Source organism: Paralichthys olivaceus, chromosome 13 (genome assembly GCF_024713975.1).
Source record: "Paralichthys olivaceus isolate ysfri-2021 chromosome 13, ASM2471397v2, whole genome shotgun sequence".
NCBI lineage: Eukaryota > Metazoa > Chordata > Actinopteri > Pleuronectiformes > Paralichthyidae > Paralichthys > Paralichthys olivaceus.
This window is the reverse complement of record NC_091105.1, coordinates 13,005,051-13,024,408: the sequence shown is the minus strand read 5'-3', so window position 1 is coordinate 13,024,408 and position 19,358 is coordinate 13,005,051. Positions and strand designations below refer to the sequence as shown.

General features: G+C 42.2%; 1 protein-coding gene across 1 annotated transcript; it reads right to left on the bottom strand.

Annotated features, from left to right (window-relative positions):
* Positions 1–1,068: 1,068 nt before the first annotated feature.
* znf1035 (zinc finger protein 1035) lies at positions 1,069–19,139 on the bottom strand. Its single transcript, XM_020092680.2, has 3 exons — positions 18,653–19,139; positions 9,784–9,841; positions 1,069–9,684 (listed from the first exon to the last, which is right to left on the bottom strand). The coding sequence occupies exon 3, from the start codon at positions 9,650–9,652 to the stop codon at positions 1,790–1,792; it is 7,863 nt and encodes a 2,620-aa protein (XP_019948239.2). The 5' UTR covers positions 9,653–9,684; positions 9,784–9,841; positions 18,653–19,139; the 3' UTR covers positions 1,069–1,789.
* Positions 19,140–19,358: the final 219 nt, after the last annotated feature.

The following is a 19,358-nucleotide window of genomic DNA, read 5'->3' as shown; positions in this document are numbered from 1 at the left end:
ATAGTTCCCTTTCACCTAAATCTTACACACTGGACCTTTAAGTCCCAAGCATTCAGGACCTTCTTTGTAAAATTAAATTGTGGGGTAGGTGACTGGGTCTGTTTCACAATACCCTTTTAGCCTGGTAGTACTCTGGTAAAATCAAAAGATACGGTGACCAAGTCAAAGATCCCATGTTAGGGGTATGTGGTACCAGCTAAGATGTACTCCAGAAATAAGGGTCTGCCAGTTCAACAAATCAATCAATTTATTGATTTCATTTGGATTACCTATGTGTATCAATATTAGGTCTGCATCATTTATAAAGACACTTGTTGTTCATAATGAATATTGTTTCTTTCTTGGAGCAGGTGTTTGAGATTCAGCCATTGTGCTTGCAAGACAACAGGTTATAACACACCCTCTGAGCAGCATGACTTCAGGGCAGACTGGTAAAAGCAAACCATGATATTTTGCCAAGTTCAAGGCTCTAGAATACCATTTACTGTTAAACTTGCATTCCCAGCGTGTCTGTAGCAGTAGTATTTACTTAATAAACATGAGTTGTAAAGGATTTTTTTTGGTTTTAGGTCCATTTTGTTGAGGAAGGTCAATAATATCCCTGCCCTGCAAATATTCTTGGAAACAGCTAGAGAAGACACAACAATGGTTTGGCAAGGTGAACCAAGTTTAGTTTACATAAATGGTATGTGGTAATTGTGACTTGGTAAGTTTACGTTTTTATGCTGGGGCAGCTCAGATATGTAGATGACAATTCAACTGTGAATTTGTTATATTTATTAATGGCTCATCAGCCTGGTCTCCCTGGTGCATCTGGTATTGACAAATATTGCTTTACTTGAGACAACATCCATCTGGAGAAAAAATGTAATTCTGCAAGACTTCCCTAACAACAGTTATTACTTTTGTCATACTAATTCAAGTCTGTGATTTAGACCAATGCAACTTCAGTTTGACCAATCATGTCCGCTCTAATTTGGGTTTGTGGAACTTCTTGAATCAACATTTCCTTCGCTGTCATTTTCTGTTGGCCTCCTACATGGAAAAGATTTAAACAACACCCACAAATTGTCTTTCTATTTGTCTTTACTGAATCAATCAACTTAAACATTCAAAAGAAAAGTCACAGCATCATGTTGTGAAAAGGATATTCAATAACTTGTACATATATATATACAAGATAACTATCAATATATAAAAAAAGTAAACACAGGGAAACGGTAAACTGAACATTACAAAAGTTTCTGTAGTACAAGAACTATCATACCATAGAAAATATCAGCAAATTAAACAACCAGTTTTAAGTCTATTTAACATATTGGCAACAAAACAGACAAAAACTATTTTAAAATAAATGTCAAACATCAGAAATGATCTTATTTGATCAGAAATGGTCTTATTTTATCAGAAATGTCATCATTTATCCAAAAACATATCGCTTCATGCAGCATTGTTAATCACTGAATTTTCAGCTTTACACAACCCTCTTCATTAGATAATCAAACACTGTCAAGAAACTATTCTGACTAACCTATTGTATACAAATCCCAATTCTAGAACTAAAAATATATATACATATATGTACACAATGTCAATCGACTTGGGAGAAAATGCTCCATCAGTGACATGAGTCAAGAGCTTTCTAAGTATCTAACAAGGGCCAAAAACCAAATTGGATCTAGATTGTGAATGCAAGTGGAGGTATGCAGTCAGATATAAGGCATGAAAGGGATTTGAAGTTGCTTTAGTTATTCAAAGGGACGTTAAGGTAGATGGTATCTAACAATCTTTACTGAGAGGAACCAGCATGAGTCTGTTGGTGTTCCACCAACAGGTGAGGAAAGGCAAAGGCTTTGTCACATTCTGTGCATTCATATACAACTTCACCAATATGACTTTCTTGGTGCTGCTTGAGAAGAGACCACCGACTGAATGACTTGTAACACATGTCACATCGGAACTCTCCAACTTCTTTTACAGCATGCAGTCTCATATGCAAAGACAGATCTTGTGCTGTACTGAATTCGCTCTGACATTGGGAACATTCAAACTGTTTTTGAGCTGCAGCAGATTTCAAATGATGCCTTCGCAAATGCTCTCTTAGGTACCGCCGCACTGTAAAGGTTTTTCCACAGATGTCACATTTGAATGGTTTCTCCTTTAGGTGAATTTTATTTTGATGCTCTAAGAGTCCACTTTTGGAGGGGAACTGCATTGAGCAATGAGGACAATTGAACAGGTCCTCTCCAGTAACATCAACCTCCTCCTCTTCTGCTGCTGGTTGATAAGTTGGAGGGTTTATCTCAGCTGATAGATTTGAGCATTTGGACTCCATCATCCCATGCTGATGCTGGGAACAGTGGTGCTGAAGGAAGGCGTGGCTTCCCAAACACCTCTGGCCACACTCTGTGCATTCAAATTCAGTCGATGGTGTCAGGTGAGTTTGTTCATGTTCTTCAAGCTTGCGTCCAGAGGGAAATTTCATTTTGCAAATTTTGCATTCGAATGTACTATCAAGATGTATAGGGAAATGACCAATCAATTCAATGGCACTGGTATAACATTGATGGCAAACTGGACATATGAAACTGTCTCTATCTTTACCTTCAGCTTTGCGTTTAATTGCTGCAGAGGGATCAACATGGGTTTTAAGATGGCTTAGGAATTGCTGAGAGGAGGAAAAACTACTGTTGCACTGATTACATGGATATTCATTTTTTGACAAAGATAAGTGATGCATGTTCCTGTGCTTTTTCAAGTGAGATGCATGCAGAAAGTATTTATCACAGTCTGAACAAGAGTATGGTCGCTCTTTGGCTGCCATGCAGCCATGCTCTGAGAGCTGCTCTGGGTCTTTGAAGCGTTCATTACAAACACCACAACGATATTTAAGCTCTTTCGTGAATACTGAGGAGCTTTCTGAAAGTGGAGAAGACATTTCATGCTTTGCCCTAGAAACTGTAGTTGGGTGATGGTCTCCTGACTTGGAGTGGCTTTTCCGATGCTCAGCTCTGCTAGTCTTGGAGAGAAACACCCGGTTGCATATATCACATGGGAAGCTCTCCTCTCGATGGGTGGTCATGTGTTCTGCTAACTGAGAGGGTCCTGTGAAACTGAAGTCACACTTGGGACAACGGTATGGACGGCTCTTACCATGAGTATGCTTATGTTTACGCAATGCAAAGAGAGTGACAAATCCTCTACCGCATGCCTGACACTGAAATTCAGATTTGTGCATTCGTTGATGCTGCTGCAGCTGAGATGCCTGGAAAAAGCATCTCCCACATTCTTCACATTCATGTGGCTTTTCTCCCAGGTGACACCGTTGATGATCCTCAAGGCTTTCTGATGTTGGGAATGTCTTGCCACAGACATGGCAAGGAAAGTACGGTGCAGAGTCTGAATCACTGTCCTCACTGCCATTGTTTTCATCCTCATCCCATTCATCAGCTGTACTAATTTGACTGTTGGAGTGTTGTTCAGTTCTGCTCTTTGCACAAGTAGCAATTTCCTTCTGCTCTTTTTGGTGACATTTCCTATAGTGTCTTGCTAGTGATTTTTTTACTGAATATATCTTTTTACAGAAACGGCATGAGAATACATCAACTGGATGGTCTTCACTGTAATGATTAGACAAAGACGATCTCGTCCAGAACCTTAGGTTACAATGTTTGCAAGCATAAGGTCTATTTGAGACATGGCATGTTCTATGGATTTCCAGTTCAGCTGGCGTGGAAAATATCTTGGGGCAGTCAGGACAAGAGTATTTTTGGTTAGTTTCATGAATCATCATGTGTCTTGTAAGATTTCCTGGATTAGAGCACACCCGTCCACATTTAGAACATGAATTACGCCTTCTCTCTTGTTCCTGTCTTCCATGGTCCTCTAGGTGACTAATGAGCAATAAGCCATCTGTGAAGCTCTTATCACACTCTGAACATTGGTACTGCACAGCTTTCTTCTCTTTATTTGAGCTGCTTTGTATCTGATTTCCCTCTGAATCTTGTGAAGATTTTTCGATTAATTCCTCTTTGCAGGAAAAATTGGTTTGCAAAACCCCACTGCCAGTTGCTGCAGAGGCTTCTTTGAAAACTAGAACTGAGTCATCCAGAGCAAAGTCAATCTGAGCTTTCAGAGGGACCTCCATATGTCGGGTCGCTTTGCTCTCTGCAATTTGTCCTGATCTACATTTCCTGAAGTGACAACGGAGAAGATTTTTATTCCAGAAACCTTTCTTGCACATTTTACAGCTGAAAGGGTGCTCCACTGAGTGTACACGTAGATGACCAGTTAGTCCAGCTTTATTTACTAAGGACATATTGCACACTGGGCAGACAAATCCGCTATTCACAGCTGAATCCAGTTTACAGGTTGATTTCGCACAATCACTGAGCTTTTGGTCACAAGTCTCATCCAAAGGCTCTTCTTTGATCTTTGGGATATTTGACAGGTGATGTTGTAGGGGTGCTGTTGATGCCGGTGGAACCACTGTTTCCAGCTTGTGCGCATTTAAAAAATGCTCTTGTAGCTGTGAAAATAGCAAAAACCGAGAACTACAGTATGCACAAGAAAAACCTTTTGGTGCGCTTTGCGATGACTGTTTGTTTTGGCAAACTGTTGCTTTTGATGAACTTGGTTTTGGGGTACAGTTTGCTTTGTGGTTTTCAATATTGGCTTTAGAGAAAAAGCCACCACATTTATCACAGAGCAATTTCTTTTGCTTTCCTTTATTGGGGCATTTTGAGAAATGACGCAGCACATAATCCTTTCTTATGAATCTCTCCCCGCAATACTCACAGGCAAAAGGCTTCTCTCCTGTGTGCAGGCGGGTGTGCACGGATAAGTGCCGGCTGTTTTCAAAAGTGCGGGGACAAAAGCTGCATACGTATTTGTATTTTTTGTTAAAACAAGGCTTAATCCTCTGCATTATTCGGTTTCTTAGCACCTGAAGTGGTTCCGTCACATTTTCTGTTGGATTAGTTCCAAGTGGTGGAGCATTTGTTGCAGTAGGGACCTTTTTGCAACACTTCTTCTTCTGATGCTTTTTCAGAGATGTTGCATGAGCAAATGATGAGCCACATGGAGTGCACTTGAATAATTTAGCAACATGGAACATCTGGTTATGTCGGAAAAATTTAGACTGATTTGGGAAACTACTTGAACAGACTTTGCATTCAAAAGTCTCTTGCGTTTCAGAAGGTTCAATGCCAAATCTATTTTGCCAACCCTTGCCGACATCATCCAAACTGATTTTGGGAATACAGACTTCCAGTCGCTGTTTTTTCCCTCTACAACGAGCCTGGTGTACTTTCAGATGATCATACCTGGAAAAACAGCTGTCACAGGCTTTACAGCGATAAGGATTCACTTCATTATGAGTCAAAATGTGACGTCTCAGGTTTCGTGATTTCATGAAAGTCTTGGTGCAAAATTTACACTTGTACTCATTTTCCCCTTCTGCTCTCTTCTGAGCCCCCTGTCTAAGAGTTGGCATGGTTAATGAGTTTGCTCCGGCATTACCTTTGACATTTGACAGTGCCTCTTTGTTAACTCCCTTACAGAAAGCTTCATGGTGCAAACACATTGTCTTACTTCTATATCTATGGCCACAGTGAATGCATCCGTAGGGTTGCACACCGGTATGTGAAACAAGATGTCTAAAGAGAAGTGATCTGAACTGGAACTTCTGTGTGCAGTGAGGGCATTTAAACTGATGCAACTTGGATGCATTCGACTGTAGGAGTCTATTATGGACACTCTGGCTTGTCTGAGAAGTGCCTTTACTGATATCGCTACTAAGAGAGTCAGTGTTGAGCTCTGAAGGCACCCCACAGTTCTTCTGATGTTGATTTATCTTGTATTTGTCATAGTACTCGCCACATCTTGAGCATAGAAAGAGTGTGTTTGTCTTATGGCCTCTGTGATGACATTTCAGTCGTATTTTCCTACAAAATGTCCGTGGACAATATGAACACTTGAATGGTCTCTTTGGATCAGGAGATGCAGTTTGAGAAGGAAAACACCCCTCGCTGTGAAGTTTAAGGTACAAGTCACGGAAAAACTGTTTTCCACAGTTTCTGCAGGAGAGGGGTTTGTCCCCAGTGTGTCGGACCATGTGTCGCAGCAAATTCCGACGACAAGCAAACCTGTGTTTGCAGAATGGACACTGATTTGACGAGGACCCAGATATGTGTGTAAGACAATGTTTTCTAAGTACTTGAGCATCATCGAATGTCTTTTTGCATAAGGAACACTGGAACCCCACTGATGGTTTCTCCTCAAGCTGGGATGCCTTCTTTTCTTTATTTCTATGGGTTTCTAGGTGCCTAAGGAGATATACGGGAAACTCGAACTGTAGGTCACAGTCTGGGCATTGTAGCTTTCCCTTTTTAAGATGTGAGCTCCTATGCTGAATTAGTTCTCCAATAGTTGGAAGGATCTTTTTGCAGACAGTGCATTGTATCCTCCTCTGGTGAACAGCTTTATGGCAAATCAGATGGGTACGTTTCTTGAATCCTTTTCCACATTCCAGACAGCGGAATGGTCTTTCACCTCGGTGATTGTGTTCATGTGTCTTCAGTGACTGTGATGAGCTGAAATATTTTCCACAAAATTTACAGCTCAGGGAAAAAGTGACACTTTCTTCAATTGATTTAAAGTCATCCTCTTTCTCTTCAGTTTTTGAAGTTCGTGGAGTTTCTGGTTTAGACATAGGGGAAGAGAAAATTGAATTCCTGTATTTGAACATTTTGCCAGTTAGTTTAAACAACTCATGTTTCTTCATATGTCTGTATTTCCCAGAAGAATGACGAAATACTGCGGGACAATGATTGCACTTGAAACGTAGAGCATTCTGGAAGGCTTTTGAAGCTGTGGGTGTTTCTTTTTCCAGTTCATTTTCCTTCAACAATGTTTTGTCCTTATTTTCATTTGAGCTTGTTTTCTGCTCATTTCCCATTTCCTTTCCTCTTTTTTTCTGTTCATTTTGGAACAATTTTGTCCTCTCTATTGCGAGTCGGGAAAGACATTCTTTAAGGCAAACTGCCTGCCTAATATGTCTATATCGGTTGGATGGTGAAGTGAAGATCGTGTGGCACAAGGGACACGGATATTTGCCAACTTTCCCCTTGCAATTCAACACAGAGTTTCTAAGACAGTCACGCAAATGTCTAGCCCTGTTATAAGAGTACTTAAAAAGCCGTGGACAAAGAGGACATTTATATTTTGTACTTATCTCATTCTCAGCTTTTTGAGTTTTCTCACCCATGGGTTTTGTGGTACACTGATGTAATGAAACTGCTAAACCCTTTCCCTTGTGCAAATTGCAAAAGTGGTTTTTGGCCTTCTTTGCACTTAAGAATGTTTTACCACATAATCTGCACAGGTTGGTCTTGGCGATATCAACAAGCTTTACATAACAGGTGGGCAGATTTGTATATGGTTTGTTCTCTACCAACTGCTTTTGTGGTAGTGTTTTAGTATTGGGGGGTTTGGCAGATTTTGAAATTCGACGTCTTGCCCGCCTGCATCGACCAATTACTTTCTTGTGTCTCTGCAGGGTACCAGCTTGTGCAAAATATGATCCACATTCATTGCATTTATAAGGTGTTTCACCAGTGTGAGTCCGCATATGGCTGATATACTGAACAAATTTTGAAAATCTGAGTTTGCACTTTATGCACCTGTGCTTGCCACGGCGTTTTCTTTTTTTCTGTAATATGGAGTCAGAAGAGAGCTGAGGGCATTTGTTAGAGACACCACACAGATGTTTTTCTGCTTCCTCATTACTCATGAAATAGAGATTACAAGTGCTGCAAAATTGAAAATCAGGTACTGAATGACAACCATGATGGTGTTCAAACAGATGATCTATATTGGGGGTTGTGTGCTGGCAATCTCTGCAACGATATGACTTGCTCATTCCATTTACTGACTCCAGGGGCTCCAATATTATGATGGGCTGCAGATGGTTTCTCAGTTGTGTCGAGGATGTTAAATGAACTTTTTGTCCTTCCAGATGGTCCATGTTGTGACTGTCAGGTCTGGCCACTGTTACTGCCTCTTTACTTGTAGCAAGTTTTGTTTCATCCGTGTCAGATGAAGAGTCTTCTCCTGATAGAGGTTCACCATACAGCATGCCAAGCATGGAGTCTTTCTCTGTGGACGTTTCAAACTCCTCAATTGACTCTGTAGCATTTTCATCAATTCCTCCTCCTAGACTTTGATCAGGGGACAGATGCTGATCTGCAGAAGAGGTTGCAATCCACTCCATTTTCTCAGTGTCTGAAGCATTTAGTTGTGAATCAGATTCAACACTCTTTGAAACAGTCTGCCCATTTGGTTCATGACTAGCATTTTTCAAATCTGACAACTTGCGATCCAGTGTATCTGAAGATTGACAGGTGTTTGACTCAATATCATTCCCATTACAGTCAGGTTGTATATTTTCATCTTGGCGGTCAGTGGAGTTGGAATTTGGGGCGTTCTGCTCATCGGAGAGCTCAATTCCTAATGAAGCAGATGCTTTTGTTTCCATTTTCAGGGTTTCACTGTCTTGCTTATCCTCTTTCATAATTCTATCTTGACTTTCTGTGGAATTAAGATGATCAAATTCCTCATTTTCGTTGTTAAATGATTCTGTCATTTTCTCTTTTGGTACTTCTTCTGCATGGTCTGGCTTATTACATGTAGTCACAATATTTGGAGTAGTTGAAGTGACCTGCTCCTCCTCATTGGCATCTGGATACTCCTTGATTCTTTCACCAGTCATGTTTTCAAGGTCATTTATCAAGACGTCTGGAGGATTTCCTAGTATAGGCTCTCTCTCCATATTGGCCTGTTGTTTCTGATCTTGACCACCATCACTGTCAATTCTATCCTCAGTCTCATTCCCTATATTTGCCACTGTGTGTGAAGAAGAGGAGGATATATTACTGTGTTCTGTGTAGGATTTGACTGTTTCTGGACATTCCACCTTCTCTTCTGAACACTTAGATAGGTTTTCTTCTGCTTTAACATTTGATGGACTCTGAAAATTTGCATTAATCTCTAACATGTCAGTACACAGACTTTGAGTTGGAAGCATATTTCCAGGATCAGTGAATGGCCATTCTGCTAAGTGTTTTTTACCAACATCAATTGCAGATTTTGGAGCCGAATTACTTGCCATGAATTTACAAGAAGGCCTATTTTCAATGACATCTGCATTCGAGCAGCTACTGACATCTGAGTAGTCTTCAAGTGATGATGTAGCTAGCATTCCACAGTCTTGCTTAAGGTCTTGTAAATGTGTTTCAAGAGATGAAGGAACAGTTCCTGATGTTGATAATCCATCTGTGGCAAAGTCTGTGATTTCACTATTACCACAACTTGGCAAATCTTTTTCCATTTGTTCTTCAACAGCTTGCCATTGTGTTTCCTCATAGTATTTTTGATAAGCACAGTCTGAATGAGAATTTTCAATACTGGGATTTGAGTACTCAGTTGTGTTGATGTTTGAGTTGGTGGTAGTGGCTTCATACGAAACCATGGTGTCAGTGAAGTCATGTTCAATGAAGTTCTCCAAATGTTTTTCCTCTGATGTCCTTGGATCAGATGATAGAGTTGGGATGTTATGGAGGTAGGAATCCCACCCATGAGCCATTCTCTGCATGGACCAGAAGATAGGGCTTCTATGATCAAATCCTGAAAACACAGAAAAGCATAGAATTATTTAAAGGAAAAAAAATACTTTAACAAATATAATTTGGAAATGTAGACTAAAACTGAAAAGACAAATCTGACCTTTTCTTTGATATATAAGGACAGTCCAGGATGATCTGAGTTACAACTGAATGGAAATCTGTAAAAAAAAGAGAAATGCATTTTTTCTATTACTATGGACAGATTATAAGATACCAAAACAAAAAACATCTGCCTCTCCAGGCTAGGCTCAAGAAATGCCTTGGAACCACTGGTTGGACTAATAAGTTTCTTTGAGACATGCAGGGAACTCCAGAGATCCTCTGGGCATTCTCCAGTAGGGCTATATTTGTGAAAGCAAATGTCCTAGTCACAGTCTCCAGATTTTCTGCAGATTATTTCCAGCCAGTTCTAAATACCCGTTGTATAACATCTAAAGTAAGTGCGAAGGATCAGATCCAAGAGCAGCAGGAGATCCTCCGCTGGATTCACCGCAAGGGAGTGGGCATGTTGATGAAATTTCTAACGCCGACTAAGATCTTAAGAGAGCTTTTGGCTGTATTTCTACTGTTAAGGGCATTTACTTGGTAACTGTTGCTGCTAAAATAATTTTCCAAAACAACCAGAGTATCATCAGCAATATTTCTATCTGAACAACCACTTTCGTATTTGTGGATTAACATGAGCCAAGGCAATCCCTTCCCATAAGAGGTAATTTAAGGCGACCAGGTGCTTGTAGACAATGTTGCATGCACTGAACTCAAATACAATTTGCTCATTTCCAAGTGAGAGGCTACACTGGACTTTCTCTGCATGGCCTCCTAGTATTAAGTCTGAAGAAATTCAGGAGAAATAACTTTTCCTCTGTGGAAGACATGATAATGAGAATAGCGTTGTGCCAAATCAATCATGTGGCTGGAATAGAATTACTGCCATGTCAGGTTTGGTTAACGCACACAGCACAGAGTGTAGGAGTAGCAGCCAGTGGGAACAGTTAATTAGCATGGTATAACACCAAGTAAAGTAAACCTCAAGGAATATCACTCTTTCCATTTAGGAAGCACAAGTGATTGTGACTCAATTTCACCTGTTTTGGTGCAAATGAAAGGGACAAACAGGTGTAATCAAGAGGCAAAAGCAAGACAACCCCCAAAAAGGGAATAGTTTTGCATGTTATGGCCACAGACAATTGCGCTCTCTTTAACCTCCCTGACTGTTTCTTCTCTAGTTTTGTGTTCTGCTACTTTCATTATTGGTAACATAAGGCAGTGCCTGCAGCCCAATTAGGTTGCATAGGTAGTCAAGCTCCTCCAGGAGGGCACATCCATACGTGCGGTCACAAGAAGGTTTGTTGCGTCTCCCAGCACAGTGTCAAGAGAATAGAGGAGATACCAGGAGACCGGCCATTACACAAGGAGAGCTTGAGAGGGCCATGAAGACATCAACCCAGCAGCAGGACCTGTACCTGCTCCTTTGTGCAAAGAGGAACAGGAGGCGCAGTGCCAGAGCCCTACAAAATGATTTCCAGCAGACTACTGGTGTGCATGTTTCTGACCAAACTGTCAGAAACAGACTCTGTGAGGCTGTCATGAGGGCTGGACGTCTTCTAGTGGGACCTGTGCTCACAGCCCTGCACCGTGCATCTTAATTGGCAATCGCCAGAAAACGCCAGAATTGGCTCTCTTCACAGATGTGAGCAAGATTATGTGGTGAACTATACTGCCTGAAACATCAGCCAGCATGACAGGTTTGGCAGCGTGTCAGTGATGGTCGAGGGATGCATTTCATTGGACGGTTGCACAGACCTCTATGTCATATCCAACAGTACCCTGACTGCTGCTACCAGGTACCAGGATGAAATTCTCAGAGAAATTGTCAGAACCCACTGGTGCAGTGGACCCTTGGTTTCTCTAGGTGCAGGACAATGCCTGACCTCATGTGGCCAGAGTGCATTGGCAGTTCCTAGATGACGAAGCATTGGTGCCATTGACTGGCCCTCACCCTTCCCTGACTTATATCCAATTGAGCGTCCATGGGACTTAACATATCTGTGTATCCAACGCCGCCAAGTACCACTACAGACTGTCCAGGAATTCACTAATGCACTGATTCAGGTCTGGGAGGAGATCCCCCCAGGACACCATCTGCCGACTCATCAGGAGCATGCCCAAAGGTTCTTTGTGAGTCATATTATTAGATGCTTTGATGAAATTCACAAGTTGAATCAGCCTGTGATAAAAAAAATTACTTTTTTTGGTGTGGTTTTGAATCCTGCCCTCAGTGGATTGGTGATTGGCAGTGTACATCGATTGATAAGAAAATAATTATTGTGGTAAGATTTCTTTCCATATCGCCCAGCCCTACCTTGTGTCAGGTATGGCTAAATGACTCTAAAAAACAGCAGAGGCTGCACACGCAATGTGCTAACACACAACTGGCACTGGCCAGCAAGGGATTCTGCTCCTCTGCTCCTCTCCAATCACCCACACACAGAACCGATGGGATCCTGGGGTCGCTTCTTCTGCAACAAGGAAGTGTAAAGTGTGGTGGGAATTTTCATTTAATCCTCTGATGAGGAATTCCACAATTCCACTAAATGATTGAACCAAAGCTCAACCGAGATTCAAGGCATTTAATACTAGTCGACAAGCAAAATTACACAGACCAACACAAACAAAGTTACAGGATTATTATTGGGCCAAAAAGGGACATAGTTCTTAAAGCCATAGCAGGCTCAAGAATCTGACAAGTGTCTCTTCTGACAAGCTGGCTTCTACATAAAAAGTGCTGAAGACATAGCTGTCCAAAATCACGCCACTATCAACCCGTGTAACCTGCTGCATGGTAAAAGAGGTGGACATTGATATCTCTTAAATGTACAGACATTTTCATTAAATTTACACTGCATTGATCGTAATCTGGGGGAACTTATTTTCTGTCCGCAGGAGCATGCATGTATGTGTTTGTGTGCCTGCTCGTGTCTGTAGCTATTCACACATCTATTTGGTAAATAATTGATAGTGTTGGCTCATTAATACAGGTCATTCTAGTCACTTGAACCCTGGTGTCATGGGTGTGTACAAAGCATGTGCCAAGCATTGCACAGGTCCCAAGAACCTCTGACCATTCACTGTATCCACCTTCAACATGCAGCGTGAGCACAGGTCAGCAGGGGAGTGAGGAAGGAGGGTAATACAAGGACACTGGACATGCAATGTGTGCCTGCCCGGGTCCCAAAGCTTTTGCTACAAACATCCTGCAGCTTCGGGTCAGTATTTAGAATTACCATGACATTATTAGAATTTTGGCATCGACTTTGTACCGTATCGGTTCTTGTGACATACCTTGTGGGGATAATTATGCATTTCAGAGATTAGTTTGATTGAATGGAATCCATAAGATCCACATACAGGTGACACATTTATAGCCTTAAAAATTAGTGGATATAAAATAATTCCACCCATTAGGCATAAGGTGTCAACTGAATGAGAATGAAAATGGTGTGAATAATAAGCTATTTATGTTTTGGCCTTCACAGTCACCAGATCTCAAACTCAACACTCATACTGTGCTGTCATCACTGTGTTCCAGAGAATTAAAGGAGTAATGCTGAGGACCACTGAAGTGGCTCTGGCGGCTCATGGTGGTCTAACATCTTACTAAGACCCCTTATGTTGGTTTGTGTTTGTCACCCATCAGTATGTAATTTCATATCAGACACCCATTTCCTTTAACCCAAAAAGGAGAAGACAGTTATCTCTCTACAGGAAGACCACCTGCTAGTTTTATTGACAGGTCTAGACAATGGCTGAAAAGAATGTGAATAGAGGGTAGAAATTGTGAGTCCCCCTTTCAAATCTCTGATTAAACTGCCATTTATTGCTCTCTCAGCCAAATAGTTGGTTATGGATGACCTATGGCACAGCTGATTGTGCATCTACAAAATGAAAGCTTTGAATTCAGTTTGTAAATTCATTGTAAAAAACATTAAAACTGTCTGTCGAGGGACCCGGAGTAGAGGCTGCAGGGTCTGCAGGCGCCGGCCTCCACCAATGAGGGACCTAGAGCAGGGGCTGCAAGCATCAGCCTCTCTGACCAAGGAGGGACCCAGAGCAGGGTCTGCAGGTGTTAGCCCCTCCACCAACAAAGGACCCGGAGCAGGGTCTGCAGGCATCGGCCTCACCGCTGACGAGGGAACCAGGCGTGGAGACCGTAGCATGCGTCGACGTCACAGCCGACATTCCCTGAATCTGCACCTTCCATCAGCCTGCAAACAGGTCCATGCTCGCCGCCTCCTTCATAACTTAGTGTCTCTCTGAGGCAGCTCTGCTGCTGCCTTTTGTACTTTGTATTAATCAGCTAACAACTCTTACCTGTGCACCAGCACTTTAGCTGAGGGAAATGGCTCCTGGCAGAGTTTTCTCATACATTCGCCACATCTCTACTTCAAAATGGGGATCAAGAGCATAATATATGCCCAGCAGCTAGTCGAACAAGCCCAAACTAAAATGGCTAAGCAAAACCCCTAAAGCCTAGTTTATGCTTCTGCATCGCGTCTATGCCGTACCTACGCGGACCCCTACGCCGTAGCCTGACGCGCGCCTCCCAAAAATCCTAACTACGCATCGTGTCGACGCGGACCGCAAGCGCTGTGATTGGTCCGCTCAGAACCTAAGTTCCGGCAGTTGCTTTTCCGGTCTTTCTTCGTCGTCGTAAAAACCACCTCCGCAAACGTTTTCTTTGTAGCTTGCGCTTCAACATTTGCAATATAAGCATTTGTTCTTCAATATTGATGAGCTCCAACAACAAATACAGCTGCTCCACCTCAGTCGCCATTGTTTACAGTTGTTTACTTTACAGAAGAAAAAGCGAGGATTCGGCTATAACCACACAAACACACAGCTACACCCCCTAGCGCCAGCGGTGAATTGCAGAGCAACACGTTCCCTCGACGCAGAACTTTGAATGCCCAACGATTGCGTCACGTCGACGGCGTAGGTACGGCGTCGACGTGACGCAGAAGCATAAACTAGGCTTAAGGGGGTCTGTGAGGAGGGAGGAGGGAGGAGGAAGAGAGAGCAGCTTAGTAATGAGATTTTAGTGCTGCCTTCAGGTACTGTTGGAAAATCAAAACACTACAGAGTACAACCAAGCTAAAGCTTCTCGTGTACACAGCTTGACTATTTACTAAAGCGCAGTGGGCGGTGGACATTTTTTTTAATAAACATATTTCAAATTAATTACACCTGTATAATTAAAAATAATATTCGGTGTTGTGTTTAATGGCAGCAATGTCTGTTCACAGCTTCCTTTTGTCCTGCATTCTAAATTCACTCTTATCTATAACAGCGTTGCAGCCAAATCATCATTAACACCATGTTTTTAGACTAAATGTCTGTTATGGTAAGTAGCGACGCAACTGGAACTATCAATGCTATCACGCAGACACGCTAGAGCTTGTGTGCAGTGTGTGTGTATGTGAACGCGGCTCAACATTTAAAATTTCTCCAGAGTGCAACAGGCATTAGTTAAGTAGGAACCAGGAACAGGTAAAGCAATCCTTGTCAGACTCTTGCCAGACAGGGGGATGTGAATATAAAAATATATTTTTGCACAAAGGAATGTGAATGTTTCCTCAACCTTGGTTCAATCTATATTTTTGCATGCAGATAATCTTTTGGCAGACTAAGAAAGATGTTATCCTATAAAAAGCAAGATAGGGAGACAAATCAAATGCTACATAGTGAAATATATCATAATGAGGCTGTTGGAGCAACAGATTTGCTTCTGGCAAATGGTGATATGCAGGCCTTATAGACAGTGAATTGCCATGGCCCTGAAAATTTGGATGACCGTAGCACTGGAATCGAACTCTGGACACAAACTTGAAAAAACACTCCCAAAAGTAATTATAATTTCTGGTCATGCACTTTACTCTTAGTAATGCTTTGTTCATAATCTCTTTTGACAGTCAAAAAGACTGAATATGTGGTGGAGTTTAAACTCACCAAAGAGAACATTGTGTCCCTTATTCCTCTTGACTCTCTACATTAGTTTCAGCTCAAGGCTGTAAAGGCTGTATTAGCTTCTCTTGGCAACTGAGTGGTCTTCAGCAAATGAGACAACACCTCAGTGTGCAAGGTGAGTACTGGTTGCCATGGTGGCAGTGCAGTGTATTTCCTCCCTATGGTTGTAGCATGCCATTTATACCTAGTGACTTTTGTGGATTGACAGGTACTGCACTGCCAGGGTTCTCTGCTTCAGGTCAGCAGGGCGGATACTCAAGAGCAAACACAACAAAAGACAGACAAATCATGTCGACCAACAGAGTATACAATACATAGGATGCTCTTAATACTCAATGCTTCATTTGAGTTTGACAATTTATAGGCACAAGGACAGGGGAGCAATAAAAGCTTACATGGTTTTCGAGAAAATAGGATCCCTCTCTTCCTGCAGTTTAATTTTCCTAAGCACAACTGGCAGTACACTGAATCTAAGTCGTAGTTACAGTATATGTATGGCCTTGGCATTTTCGCTACATTGTCATGTTGACAGAGACCATAAAAATTGTTCTGGTCTTGGTCTGCTTGGAAGCATGTCTTGTCGCAGTGGCTGGACAAGCCAAGCAAATTCACCCTACTTCTCCCTACACACCAACCCCTCCCAAATTGTCTCTCCTTCTTGTGTGGCAATAATTTCTTCAAGAGCAAGTATTATTCAACATATGTTAGCTCCAAAATTCCAACTTAATGAGCTATGTGTCAGAAGCTATTTTTAAAAGTAATAAACTCGACATACTCCACAAATCCACACAGCCAATCACAGTCTTTTAGCCATACAGAGCTACAGTTACTAGGGTTGACTCTCTGTATGAAAAAAACTGGGGTTTTCCTGCAAAGAGACAGCCGCCTTCATCAAATTTTGTGGTGCCTCTGCCCCCAACAAAATTATAGTACATTAAAAACTGCTTATTAAGATCATGTTTTTCCTGGGACAAATGCATAAATATAAGCCATTGATTACTATCAAAGAATTGTGTTGCTTTTATATGACGTTCCCGGAACTGTAACAGCACCACACACACTGGCTGCGCTGAGCTAAGGTATCTGACATGCTGGCGCAACAATAAACAATCACATTATAATCAATCATTTTCTTCAATTAGTCAAATCTTCATTCAGAGCTGAGCATTCATTCAATAAACCAGCTTGTCTCTTGCACCGACACTCACACACACATATAAACTTAGACAACGTATGGAGAGCCGGAGGCAAAGGTTGGGCGCACTCAGTTTAGCTCGATTCGGTTGCTAGAGCACAGAGCGAATGATAGAGACAAAGAGAGGAGCGGTAAATTTACTGACAGCCGGTAAAAACTATAAAAATATCTTTATACATATACAAACATGTATATGTGAAAAGACCCAAATAAATAAACTGCAAGTGGACATAGTGGAAATGTGCATGGCTCCCTGGGTGTCTGCCTTGGTGGCGCTGTGGCCAGGCTTTGTTCACTCCGACGGTTCCTGAGTGCATACCCTGGCACAGTGCATGGCTCCCTGGGTGTCTGCACCATTGACTGTGTGTGCTGATCAGAAATGAGCTTGGCTTGATCAAGCTCCAGGGGTAAGTCACACGGCCTTGCTATCTTTTTCACTCTCACTCACTTATACATACTCTCTCATCCAAATGCGCTTCACTGGTAACGAAATTCGGCAAAGATTGATTTTAAGTGGTGGTTGGGAGGACAATATGTTGTAAACCCATTAAATCAGCACATTAACTAAAGTTTTTTTGTTCAACAGAATGGACTCAAAAAGACCTACCATGTGTGAAAATATTTATTTGTGGATTAACAATTATGATTCTGCTAGGGTACAAATTGTACAATACCTAGGCTAGACTAGTAAGGAGCAGAGCTGCACATTGGTGTGTGGGTGTGCGTGTGTGTTGGGGGGGGGGGGGGGGTCAGAAGTTTACACAGCTACCCTTTTGTAAGAAGCAGGGGTGCAACATACAACTTGTTTGTATACTTAGTACAAGTTGTAATAAATACCATTAAGTATTAAACTGTGAGCCAACATGAAAACCACATAAACAGTTTGCATCACAGCTAATTACTTATGGTATTTTATATTTTGCAACTTATCTCCAACTTTAATTGTTTTGTAAAAATGTTCTAAGAAAGCTGAAAAGTGTTTTCTTTAAATTAACAAACTTGGTGGCTACTTGATCAAAAATAACATTTCATTGAATCCATTAACAATGAGCCATACGTTCTCTTCTACCTTGCAGATTTGACACTGTCAGGGGATATTAGTTAAAATATACTGTCATTACTATTAGTTTGCTGTGGTGTTGGAGTGGACTGTATTATGCGTATCTAACATGAGAGGGCAAGTATGTCAGACAAACAAAACAAGGCACTAAATAACCCCCACTTTCACAAAAAATACCTAAACATAGCTGAGATAAGATATTAAGATTCGAGCATGGTAAAGTCAGATTATGTGGCAGAGCTGTACCTAATAACGTGACCACAGAAGACATGTTTGACAGTGGCTCTGGATATGATTATTTATCATCAACAGGATTAACAGCCTCTTCTCTGGCAAACTGGATTTTGTTTTCAAGATTCATTTGGACAGAGATGAGTGTACTGCACGATGTTAAGTGCACTGGACAATGATGTGTCGCTCATGTCCTGTCTGTGTTATTGTGTGATGCTGCACTTGAAGCCAGCCTGGACTGAGGACAGCACACAGAAAGAAAACACTCAACAAACACTCAAACAGCCCCAGTAGCACTGCGGTCTGTGACTCCAGCCACGTGTTAGATCATCTTACACCATTGGTTCGTGCTCAGAGCGCAGCAAGCTAGCTATCTTAGTGGCTAGCACAATGCTAGCTAGCATGGAAAACAAGCCGGTAATGGCTTCTCAGAAGCTGGTCTTGGAGAGAGGACCTTACCAGATCGGTGCTCCGTGAGGCTCCTTGGTGCTTCGCCGCCGGGTTTCCTTCGTGGCTCCACTGCTACATTGTCCGAGTTGATCACAACCATTTAGCAGAGTTCCCCCAAAGACATCACGTCTCGGTTTTCTTTACCAGTCCTCGGAGAAAGCGGTTGTCCTCCTTGTCGATGAGTTCCGTCTTCTCCGGTAAACGCTCGCAGAACGCCCCCCCCCCCCTTTCTTTCCCTTTTCTGTACCGTGAGTGCAGGGTGGTTTGTCTCCAAAAGCCGCGTGACTTCCCGCAAAGTGTAGGCTACATATAGTCCGTTAAGCTCTGGACAGCGGCGATGGCAACAGATCCGCCTCCATTATCTTCATTTGCGCATTTTCACACAATGTGCCCGGAATTGCACGTATGTTACACAACTGCCTGATTGGGACCAATAACAAGGTGCAGAGAGCCAGGGAGAGCCCGCCCCTCCGTCTTCTGTGCTCGTCACTGCCAGAGCCTGACGCGGAGGAGGAGTGCATCCGGTCGACTGCGCCGCGGTTCACTCACTGCTGGTGCAGCTGCCCCGGTGCTGCCTGCAGATTTACCTCTGCAGACAGTGGTTGAGCTGATCCATGAAGTCCTCAGTGGGGCTTCAGTGCTCCAATGTGCAGATTCAGTACCCCACTGTGGATGTTGCATTAGTATCAGCTGAGTTATTGGGGCACTTAGTCAG